The sequence below is a fragment of the Anabas testudineus genome, chromosome 3 (genome assembly GCF_900324465.2).
Source record: "Anabas testudineus chromosome 3, fAnaTes1.2, whole genome shotgun sequence".
NCBI lineage: Eukaryota > Metazoa > Chordata > Actinopteri > Anabantiformes > Anabantidae > Anabas > Anabas testudineus.
Window position 1 is genome coordinate 7,050,001 of NC_046612.1, and position 12,151 is coordinate 7,062,151.

At 38.8% G+C, this 12,151-nt stretch overlaps 1 protein-coding gene across 5 annotated transcripts in view; it reads left to right on the plus strand.

Annotated features, from left to right (window-relative positions):
• Positions 1-12,151, plus strand: part of tcf12 (transcription factor 12) — a 66,246-nt gene that overhangs the window by 10,502 nt on the left and 43,593 nt on the right. For all 5 annotated transcript variants that reach the window (XM_026378393.1, XM_026378389.1, XM_026378390.1 and 2 more), the window contains exon 5: positions 5,842-5,944. In XM_026378393.1, the coding sequence (XP_026234178.1) occupies positions 5,842-5,944 (103 nt within the window). The remainder of the gene's footprint in view (positions 1-5,841; positions 5,945-12,151) is intronic.

Genomic DNA, 12,151 nt, shown 5'->3' on the forward strand with positions numbered 1-12,151 from the left:
ATGACCCACACCTTAGCACGTCTGAATGGCCTTTCTGCTCCACAGCACATCATTTAACACTCATTACATCAAAGTGGTACATTCACAATGTTGTAAAATGACCTAATTCTGAGAAACAGTCATGTTGTATGACCTGTAATACACATATTGTCTGTGACAGAAAAATAAATGAGTTGTGTACTGATAGGTAGTATTTTAATGTAAATAGATGTGTTATGCATGTTGCAGTGAAACACTGCTACTGGAATCTGAAATTATGGCACCTTTTTTAGTAATATATGAATATCAGTTTACTGTGGATTTTCATAATAAAAGTATATATATATTTCAGAAGCAAATCTGTGTTAAGAAGGAAAATGTTTTAATGTCCCTGGAGAACGGTAGGCCATTATCATGGCACTGATACATTGAGTATGAGAATAATGAGAATAATGGATAAACTACAAGCCTCTCAAAAGTTACATTCCCCCTAAAGCTGAGCTATAAAACGATCAAGGTACCAACTTTTCCTTGATCGAACTTATGACATTTCATCCCGTTTTGACAGACAACATGAAAAGCCAATAATAATGAGAATAGTGCCACGCCAAACAAATCATCTGGCTGGATAGGCCAGGTTAGGTTGACGCACAAATCACAGATCGTAGGAGCAGGAACCAGCGACAGCAGTTTGGGCTACTGCAGCTGTGTACACCAGTATGTCAAAAGGGCAGCAAGATAAAAAAGAAAAAGTGGCCGAAAACATTCATAAAAACTTGAGCAACAGCGGGACCGAATAAGAAGTCTCAGGAAGAGAAGGGTCAAAGGAATTTAGTATTCTTTCCGGCGACATATATCAACATTGACAATTTCAAAGAATAGTTTTCCATATGGTCCAGCCCTAATTTCCACCCACAAAACTGATGGAAAAATGCCCATAACAAGTCCAAAACAAACCCTTACATTGGGAATCTGGTATGAGAGAACACTGCTTTGCTTTGTCTTTAAACTTACATTTTATTTAAGAAAACTCTCTTTTAAAGACATCATGCAACATATTTTTGCACCTTTGATTACCATGCTAAAACACTGTGGGTTAAGAACAACATCCTCACATAATTTGTTTGTGTACAGTCATTATTTGTTTAGTTTTCAGCAGTAGAAAGATAAATATGCTTTCTAGCAGCGAGGATGTGGATGCAGACAAATAGTTCCAACAAATATTATCCATTTTGTTTATCTTGCTATGTATAGATCATTTCTCAGTCTCAGCAGGAAAATGCATGGCACTCACTGATTTCCATTTGCCACATTCCCAGTGAACAGTGATTTTTTTTATTCTGTAAACACTAGGGGGTTAAAAAATTGTCGTAAATTTGAGTAAAACACTCAGTGGTTGAAAGCTGTATTCAAATTTGACTTGTGCTTTACTCAGTGTTTACACATGCTCAGCATCTTTGCAGACATTAATAGTGTATTTATTGTAAATATATTTGTCGCTGGAAAAAGACTGAATGGTGAGAAGCTTTTGTCCTGCCTTTGCCCTTAAGCATTAAGCAGTAAAGGACCCATCATATTCACTGTCAGTATTTTTAAAAAACTACAGTTCCTGAACTAAAATCACTTATTACTCGAGTGTACAGTATATAGAGCTTAGTCGTAACAGTGCATGTATAAAGAGCATCTGTACTGTTTTAAGTGAGAGCATCTCACTGTTTGTGTGAGCAAGTGTGAACAGCTCTGTTTGTTTGTCCCTCACACATTGGTTGTTCTCGATGCCCTGTATGAATTTCATTTAATGTCAATCTCCTGTCACTTTCTATTAGAATTCAGTTAAATGTCAGAGCTACTCGAGCTGCATTACCTTGTTTATTTCTCTGTGCCCTTCCCGAATGAACATCTACAGGCTATGGTAACATAGGCAGCTTGATTTGAATTATAAGACAGAGACGCTTGAGATATCTTTGCTCCAGGTGCATATAAATGAGTGTTTCTGACATTGGAAGACACATCATCAGCCAGCAGACATCTGTTTGCACCTCCATAAGGCGTGCATACAAACACTCACATGCCACACTCACACACAGCTGCAGACACATCTTATATTGATACAGATGTGATTGATATGGCCTGGTAAAATATTATATCCTATATATTCTGCTTTAAGACATGAGTGACATTTCTTGTGAACTTAAATCTACAATTCAGATTTAGACAAAACTAGTCTGTTTCTGTCACCCGTAAGAATTCATGTGATTATCATATAATATTAGATTTTTTTAAGGAACAGTATTTTTCAGTAAACAGTAAATAATTATCACTGTGTCAGAATTCCCTAAATCTTATGAAATTAACAAGTCTTTTGTTGCCAGTAAATCCAATATTGTTGGTAAGAAAGAGAGAAACAAACATGTAGTGAGGACATATTAAAACCTAATATAAATATATATTAAACCTAAAGCTGATATTGTATAATAATATAATAGTTTTATCTATATCTATCTATCTATCTATCTTTATAAGTAAAGAAGCAATATGTTTGCAAGACTCATCAGGAACATTTCCCAAAGTTAAAGGGGTTGGATAACAAAGGCACAATCACCTCTGTTGTTCAGCCTGGACAGTAAGAGGTAAAGGTACAATGAAATTAAGTGATGGTATTTAAATTTATAATCTTTGTCAGTTTTTGTCATGCTTATGTTAGTAATAACAACCAATCTAGTAAAAAGGAACCTGATACTTTCTCTTCATTAAACTGTATTTTATGCAGTTTATGATGCTCAAGTTTATGATGCTCAAATGATGCTCAAGTTTACTTCTGGCAACTTGGAGACACAGTGTTATCTAGATCATTTTCAAAAAACTAATTAAAGAGTTATTTATATGCCTCTGCATGTTTCAAGAGATGGTTGAGCTTCAGAGATTTGTCTCTTGTGCTGTCAAGATCCCCTCAGTATCTACTGTACTTTTTGTGATTTTGAAAAGAAGGTGCAGTGCAGAACAAATGGTTTTAGCATTGACTAGCTACATTTTATTGGTTTGTTAAATCAGAATAAAGTAATTGATATAAAAATTAGAACTGTTTTCTGAGATAGTGTACATGCAGTTACCATTGAACGCTCGACTGATAAAATCCTCAGTGCTTCATCTTTCAGGCTGCAACAAAGGGAATTTAGTCTTGTCCCTGAGCTTGTTTGAGCTGGTGCACTACGAGTGTGTGATCAGTCGACTGTGAACAGTCCCGAGCCCTGCCGTGGTGACCTTGGCTCCCAGCCAGCCGCTGTATCCTGGACAGCTGTGGCTGTAGGCTGGCGGAATGACAGTCAGAGCTGTACCCACCGCCGCTGCACGACAACCCCCACTTCCCCAGTGCCTTGCCGCGACTTGATACTCGACCCCACATGCATCCATCATGACCATATCATCACTTCCCAAGCTGCCACATGCAGCCACACGCTCACCTGGGATGAAGCGCACAGTGTGGAAGAGATGACTTTTTAAACGCTGTGGCGAGTGATTGGGGGAAGAGGTGTGAGCTCCGGCCTGCATGCTGCCACAGTGATCTGACAGTTACTTAGCCCGTAGCGCTAACGTAGCCCTGTGGCAGCAATGACAGCATGTGTTAGCGTCTCTGATAGATGTAGGCCACCAGTGTTTGGGAATGATGAGGGATCTGTGATTGATGATCTAACAATCCCAGAGAAGCAAACACAGTGTGGTTGCAGTGACACACAAACACATGTTGATCTGTCTATAGTTGTGAGGACACTGTGTGTTTAGCTCTTTATCCTAACCTTAACAATAAAATCTAAGTGCTTAATCCCAAACCTTAACTAACATTTAAACTTAACTTAAAACCCTCAAACAATGCTTTGTTGCAAGCACCAGGCAAAATGTCCTCACAATGATTGATCAGTCTAAGATTTAACCATCGTGGGGAGTATTGTCAGAGTCGTGTGTGTTTAAAAGACTGAAGTGTTAGACATGTTCATGATAACCTTGCATTTAATTTTGTTGGAGCGATCAGACATAACTTTATCAGACAAGGATACTGGCCAGTTTAACCAGTTTCTGCCTTCTTGAACTCTTCATGCTAATCTAAGCTAACTGGCAGTAGTTTCATATTTAGCCTCTACAGCGTGCAAACAGCTGGAACATACCCCAGCTAGACCTGCGTCTTACTCCAGCCCTGTCAGCTACTGTTTTTTATTCCTGAGCTGCGCGTCGCAGTCGTCCTGGAGAGTCTCCCCGTTTCAAATTAGTTTGTACACTTTTTGGGCAGATTAAACTGAGCTTTTAGGTGGTGTTGGCATGTGTGTTTTTTTTCATCTGGACAGAACCAGTTTAGCCATTTTCTCCCTGCTTCTTTATGCTAAGCTAACTGGATGTAGCTTCTCATTTAATGTGTGAGAGCGCTACAAATCTTCTCACCTCACTCACCCTGCCTCCCTATAATGCCAAATGTTCAGTCTGAGGCTTTGTTTTGCTGTAGACGAGAGGAAATGTTTTTGCATGCTTAGGTTAGTTGTATATGTGTAAGACTTGCACGCGCGTGTGTGTGTGTGTGTGTGTGTGTGTGTGTGTGTGTGTGTGTGTGTGTGTGTGTGTGTGTGTGTTTTCTAGAGCTTCTCACAGTGGCGTTGTTGTTATTGAGTCTGTTTCATGGTGTGATTAACAGTGTGTACAGGCTGGCAGGAGCACAATAGGGAATCTCTGAGGATTCCCTCGACACAGCACAGCAATCCACTGCCTTTGAAATTACTCTATCACCATCCACTCACAAAAAAGATAGATAATAAGATTTACTTTTTTACTGTATGTTGAATGCAAAGGGTAGGAGTTGGTGAAAATAACTCCACAGAAATGCAAGCCTGCTGCTGCTCGGTCCCTCTGGTGGGAGTTAATGTAGTTTGGGAAGATGTGTTTGACTGGAGCACCGGAGGATTTTCACAGGGCTTGGGATTAGCACTGTAACAGAGTATCTTTTATTACATGGGACCCCGACTTTTCAAAAACCACACTGTGACCGATATTTAGACCTAAGCCTCCAAAGCTGATAACTGTCATGAAAAGGCAGTGTTAAGCTGCAGGAGAAAAAGGCAATTTTTTTAAGCTGCAGGTACCTGGAAATGATGTAGGATTGCATCTCTCTGTTTCTTCCCCTTCTACTAAACAACACCTTATGAACTTCATGCATGAAATGGTGCATAAACCTGTTATCATGTAGATAAAAAGAAAACTTTAAAATAAATATATGGGGTTTAAGTATATAGGGTTTACGTTATTTGTATTGTAACAAATATAAAGCAGAGGTTGCTGCAGGTCCTGTTGTCTTCTGTGAGCTAATGTGAAGTTCAAACAGTATAAGGAATTTATTAGCATGTTAGTTATATTTATGGTATAAATACTCTCTAACAATAATTTAATTTTGCCCTTTCAAAGAGCCTGTTTTGACAGATAATGATGTAAGTTTTTCATCAGCTGTCATCCTTAAGGAAACCATTTAATCATTTATCAAGAGTGTTTTCATTTTGAGACTTGTGAAAATGATCCCCAGAACAGTCTTAAAACCAGCCTATAAAACAGTTTCTTTTATTAAGGTAAAAAGGATTGTTTTAATTAAAGTATGTAAAACATTTGAGTACTACACCTTATTTATAAAACTAAAGTGCTTTACAGCACTTTATGCTTACAATATTTTTTTCTCTTTAAATGTTTGGGACTATTGCAGCACAGGAAAGTGGGCAGTTTATGAATAACCGACCAGTTGTTCTCTCCTCTTACTAATTAGCAGTGTGCTATAGCACTCAATTAGTGAACTTGCCCAATAATGTGCTTAATATTCTGATCTCTTTCCCCCAGGGTTTCGCAGACAGCCCTCATTATGGTGATCATTTGAGTGACAGTCGATTAGTGTCTCATGAAGGATTGTCCCCAACACCTTTTATGAACTCGAACATAATGGGTAAGTAAGTGACTCTCTTTGACTCACCCCTCACATGCCCTTTGGTAGTGGAAAGGCATCCTGTGAAAAAATGGCCTGATTGGGGTTATGGCACATCATGAGTCCAGAGGTAGCGCTACTGAAAGGCTTGCAAGGCTACAGGGCTTCCCGCCCATCTCCTGCTGTCTTTATTTCCTCCTTTAAGCCCCCTCCCCTTTCTATATCTGCCTCTGTGATGACCCTCCCCCAGGGTGGAAGTCACGCCATCAGTATAGCTTCCCGTCATAAGAAGCTGTCTCCTAGACATCAAAACCGCCCTCAGCAACTTCCACTGGCAGCAGGGCTTTGTGTTTTTTCATAGTGAGCTTGAGTATTACAGATGGAATAGTGGAATACTGAAATTCTTACATTTAACGTAGATATAAGTTATTAAATGTTCATTTAGCTAATTACGCTAGTTCTCATTGATTGTTGGACTATTTTTGTTTATGCATACTTACTTTTCAGAACAGGAGTGGTTCTCTTTCATTATAGTTTTTGTTCTGCCTTGCCTATAGCCATGTTTGTAATATGTGCATTTATGTATGTAATTTTGTAATTCTAAACCAAACTTCAAACCACAGTATTTAAACAGAAAATAGAGAAATATATCAAGTAAACACAGCACAAACTAGCAATCTGGCTTAAAGTGCTGCTACTACGCCTGTACTTTTAGAACCAACATTGTTTGTGTTCTTCAAACTTTATTTAACCATGTTTCATGATCAAACAGATAAACGTAGAAGGCTTTCTCTTATCAAGTGTGTCTCTTTTGGCTCCTCTGAACTCTTTTTAAACAAAACGCTTCCAATGCACGTGTGAACACCCATCTATAGACATGAATACGAGTCTTACTCAAGGTTTACGTGATACACTACATGCTGCTTACGCTTCCGGTGTAGATACAAATCTGTGGTTCTTAAAATGTATAAACTACAGCCAGAGCCTTATCGAGATCCAAATATTTAGCTGTAATCTCTTCACACAAGACATAATGATCCTGGAATTTCTCGTGCAGGCTCGGTTTCTTCAGTCTATACTGCAGGTTTGCTCAGGTTCAGATTCATGCTTTTAACACTTGGTGTTATCTAAATCAGCAGCATTGTCCATGTATAAAAACTGACCTAGATCAGTGGATTTGTGCTGTGTCTACAGTCAAAGCACAAATGTGGATGTATTTTTATTGTATTAAGTCATCATTTATATTTTGATAATCAACACAATTAAGACCCCCTCTCGCATCTTTATACTATTACTGGTTTGCAAAATACTTTCCCATTAAAACAAAAGCTGTGTGTTATCTGCACTTTGGTCTGGCATCATTGTGATGTGTAACCACTTGACAGTTTTATGGCTAACTACATCTCAGCTCATCATGTAATGGCCCCAGAGACTGGTTTCCCAGCAAAGCGATTAGTTTACAAATGGGTGCTGCTGAATTGAAACAAATGTTATCTCTCTTGTAATTGATCACAATGGTTTCACACACATTGTATATCTCTCCGCTCTTGAACTGTGTCTGCAATTATGCTTGTGAGCTGCCAAATATGGATTTGATCTGTTGCAGAGACGTGTCACATTTAGACAGTATGATTGTAAACTTGAAATTGCCTTGTTTATCTTGGGCTTGGAATTCAAGAAGAGTATGATCTTATTAAAGTGTTTTTTCCACAGTATCTGGGATTTACGTGGCTTTATCGTTTTCTGAACGCTTATTAAATTATGTCTGACAGGTTATTTATCATCAGTGAAGGGGGTCGAACAACACAAAACAGTGTAATGTATGAGTTATGCTTGCTGTTAGAACCTTATTCACTCACCTTTTTTAGTCAGAGTCAGTCACTGCAGTTTCTGCTGTTTCCACTTTTGTTTCTGGATTTCAGAATTGACCAAATAGTCAATCATTCCATCTTGTGTTTAAGATTTAGGGTTTCATGTTAACCCGTGGTTAACCTAACCAATTTAATATTGGCTAATGCACATTTAGATTACTTTGTCAATGTTGTAATTATATTACTTACTTCACAGTTATTGCCAAACAGGATATATTGATTTGTTGTTGGCTAAAAAGGGAAAACCTCAGGACAGAGACTACAAGTTAGAAGAACATGCACTAAAGTGTCAAAACCATTGATTTCCCAGGCTGAACAGTCAGTCAGACAGCTTTATCTGACTAATGTTCTCAACATGCACAGTTGGCCAGACCACTACTGTGAGATCTGCCTTGAGTAAACTGTGTCAGACAAACTGTGTCACAGAAACTATAGACAATGAAAGGCTACAGACATTTACAAATTATTGTGCGGTGGCCGACAGTCAGCTTGGTGTGTCACGGCCCTTAGGGCCTCTTCATGTTTCCTGCCTCTTATTTAATGTATTGTTCCTGATGGGAAGTGCCCAAATCACAACCCTAATGACACACTTTCCATGTTTACATGGATTTGTTTAGTCTGATTTATCAGCACAGTAGATCTAAACCATGCTTTGTGTTCCAAATTCAACCCTGATTAGAAATTTCCTTAGGAAAAAATACTGATTAAAATCTTTTCTTTTGCTGTTGCAAATAATATCAGTCCTCATTTGAGTCAGTATCTGCCTGCAGTAAACTGTGTCTCTTCTGATTCCCATTAAATGAGCAGTCATACTACTGCCTGACCAAATAGCTACAGGATTAAATTTGTTTTTTTTTTAATATCTCTTGAGATTGATCACAATGGAGATCAATGTGAAGTAAACATTTTATCCCTACAAAATGTAGCTCAAAGAAACCAGACACAAGAAGTATGTACTATAATGTGTTGTTGTCTTGTATATTATGATCGGCGTGTACTAGAGAAAGGACCGGTACAGTGTGTACAGTGTGTATGAGTGTTATAGGTTTAGGTTGAAGAGTGAGCTACTAACGGCTTAATGATGACACAGTTCTCACCCACTTACACGTTAAGTATCAGCTGATTGGAGCCTTGTGTGCGTCTTATTCCCACCTTCTTCTGCTGCTTTACTCACTGGTCATTCACCGCCTGCTGCTTAACAGGTATAAACCGCATTGTTCATACAGAGTAGTGCACTGTTTTCAGAATCCGGCACGTGAGTCCATTTGACTCAGCCACTGGTCACACAGAGCACTTGTCTATCATAGAAAGAGCTTTGGAGTTACATAATATGGGATTCAACTGGCTTGGCAGACAGTGTTGATGATCACACAGAATGAATCAGGTCATTGTCGGAGTTGCCCTTTTAGACACGTAGCTTACAACAGGAGATTGTCTGTGTCAAACAGTTCTCACCTACTGGAAATATTTAAACACATTGAAGCACCACCAGTCGCATTATAAAAACGTCATCAACATGCCCACTGCTCGATGTGAAGCTCTGTTCACACCTGAGCTCAACAGGACTTTGTACTAGAGAACTGGCAGTGTAAAATCAGTGTAATGTCCGGTCCAGCTGCTTCGGACAGCGACCGTGGACCGCTCAACAGTCTGTCGTCACCGTTGTCTGATTCTCCTTTTCATGATGAACATTGTCATTAGGAAACAGGTTTAAATTGCATGCAGGACAATCAAGCACATGCACCCTGCTAAAATATCCACTGACTTCTCAGGAGAAGATGTTGCCTTGATGGTGGCATATGTGCCTCTAAAATCCCAATATACACCTCTGCGTCAGTGGTACCTTCACACACGCATATATATCACCCATGCTGTGGGCAGAATGTTTTCACATGATTTGTGATTTTTATAGTCCACGCTGTTGTGATGACGATACTTTTACTAATGAATCTCTGTGTGATGGTGGGAAATCACAGACTAGTTTTTTTTCTCTTATTTTCTCTTATCATCTGGCCTTATTTTGATTTGTATAACAAGGAAGATTCAGACAATTTTATTATTGAAGATTTCAATTATTTTATATGATTTAGGATTGTTTCACGTTCCCATGCAGTCGATGAGTTCAATAGATATACTTCACTGAACCTCCCTCCCTTCTCTGTATGTAGCAATGTTTGACTTAAAGTCTTCTGTAGGTCTTGTAGGGGATGGTTGGCGCACATGCAGCTCTAATTGTTCAGCCACATGGATAGCCAACAGTTCATAGCCCTGACAAGGGATGGTTAGATCTAATTACCTGCTGAGATTTTTTCTTGTGGTGTCAGCTCAATAAGGGTAAGTCAGTGGGGGAGGCTGATTTCAAGCAATCTGGGCAATTACCACAGCCGATGAGCTACAACTGAAAGAGCTGCACTCTGCTCCTTTATTTCATGCTGTATTATGATTGTGTGTGTGTGTGTGTGTGTGTGTGTGTGTGCGTGTGTGTGTGCATGCTGCTTAATGTTTGTCTTTTTGTCATTATTTACTTAATGGACTGATACTGTTTTCCGCTAAGTGTAGAAAGCCTTTGATTCTCAGACTTAACTCAGATAATGCCTTTAAGTTACTTTGCTAATTAGCAAGACAGGTTGGATGTAGTTGTTCACAGCTGTCAGTGTCACAATATGTTTGACTTTACTGGAATAAAGTCTAAGTCAGAGAAACATTATTTAACTGTAAATTAATTCTTACATATTTGGTTCATTTGTCTTTATCTTACAGTGTTATGCCTACGTTTATTGATATTAATTATGGTATACATTTCTTATATATAAACTACCTGTACCTTTCCAGAAAAGTTCTATTTTGTTTACATATGCTATTTGATGGTCTAACAGCAGCAAGTGTTGGTTGTATATTACAAACTGTATTTCCTTATGAGGCCAATTTGTAATTCATAATACTGGGCTACACAAATAAAACCTTGATTTAACATGTACAAGCAGACACATATTGGCTTTCACTACATAGCTCTGGTAATGCCATGTGCCTGAGGGTGTGATATCACAGATGCCAAGGTGTAAATTTGTACTCACGTTTTTCTAGTGTGCTTCATGCATATTACTCATACAGCTTTAGCCTTGTGTTAATCATAATCAGCTTAATACAGTCATCTACGCAGGCATACAGCCGCGTGCATCTTGCTTGCGGCCTGTCGTCATACATGTGACCTTCGTCTGACTACCAGAGTGTGATTGATTATTGTATAGCCGGCTCCGTTTGTCTCTGTATCACTAACTGTAAAGGTTCCTCATGTTAGCTAAAAAGGACACAAAAAGTAATGATAAACTAGTTTCTCAAATTTTCCTAGGAATGCTGAACTGTCTAGGTTTCTGTTTTCATCAGTTAGGTAATGTTTTTAGTTGCTATGAAGTTAATGATTCATCGGCTGCAGGAAAATAACAGATTACACATCACTGATGTTTAAAACTTAAAATATGTCTAATCTCAAAGCTTCCCATATCTGAACTTAACCTGTTCTTATCTGAGAGAAAACTTACTAAGAATTTATGGATAAATCACAGGTTAATTTGCGGTCATAAAATTCAAAATATTCTTTTGGTGCAAAAATAACACATTGCTTGAAGTGTCCACTAATACATTAGTAATTTGTTAGAAACTATAGGTTACTATTCTATTACTGGCAAGCTTAGTTGTTGTCTAAAACACACAGACCTCTGTTTTGTAGCGCACACTCTGTCTAATTTACAACAAATACGCATAGGAAAGCAAGTCATTTCCACTTCTACAGAGCACTTTGTGTTAGTTTGAGCTTTAGTCAGACTTAAGACTTTAATTATTTCTTACTTATTCCTACACATGGCAGAGAAATGAGTGTTCTCCATGAAAAATGTACCTGGGTAAATCATGTTTTTGATGTTACATGACAGTAAAGAAATCACCATATTCGAGAAATGCATGCACGTAAACACACTTAGTATTGAACTGTGTAGTATTTGTCTTAGAAAAGAGTTTGTCTCTTTGAGGCTTTTCCTTTTCATTTCTAATTTCTTTGCAAGGCTTCTGGTGAAGTGTCAAATCCCACATCACACTGCCATCCCCTGTGTGTTTTTACTGGGGCAGGTGTCATGTGCTAATGCTGTGTCCCATGGGAGACCCTCCTCAGACCCAGGCTGTGATTGTGGCCAGGTGCAGTTCAGGTGTGCACTCAGTTTCCTCTGCAGTGTGGGTCACAGGTGCTGCCAGTGCTGCTCCCTCTTCCCGCTTCATCATTCAGACACACACACACACACACACACACACACACACACATGCAGGACACTGCAAGCTTTCACAGTAGCAGCGTAACACAGCTCCA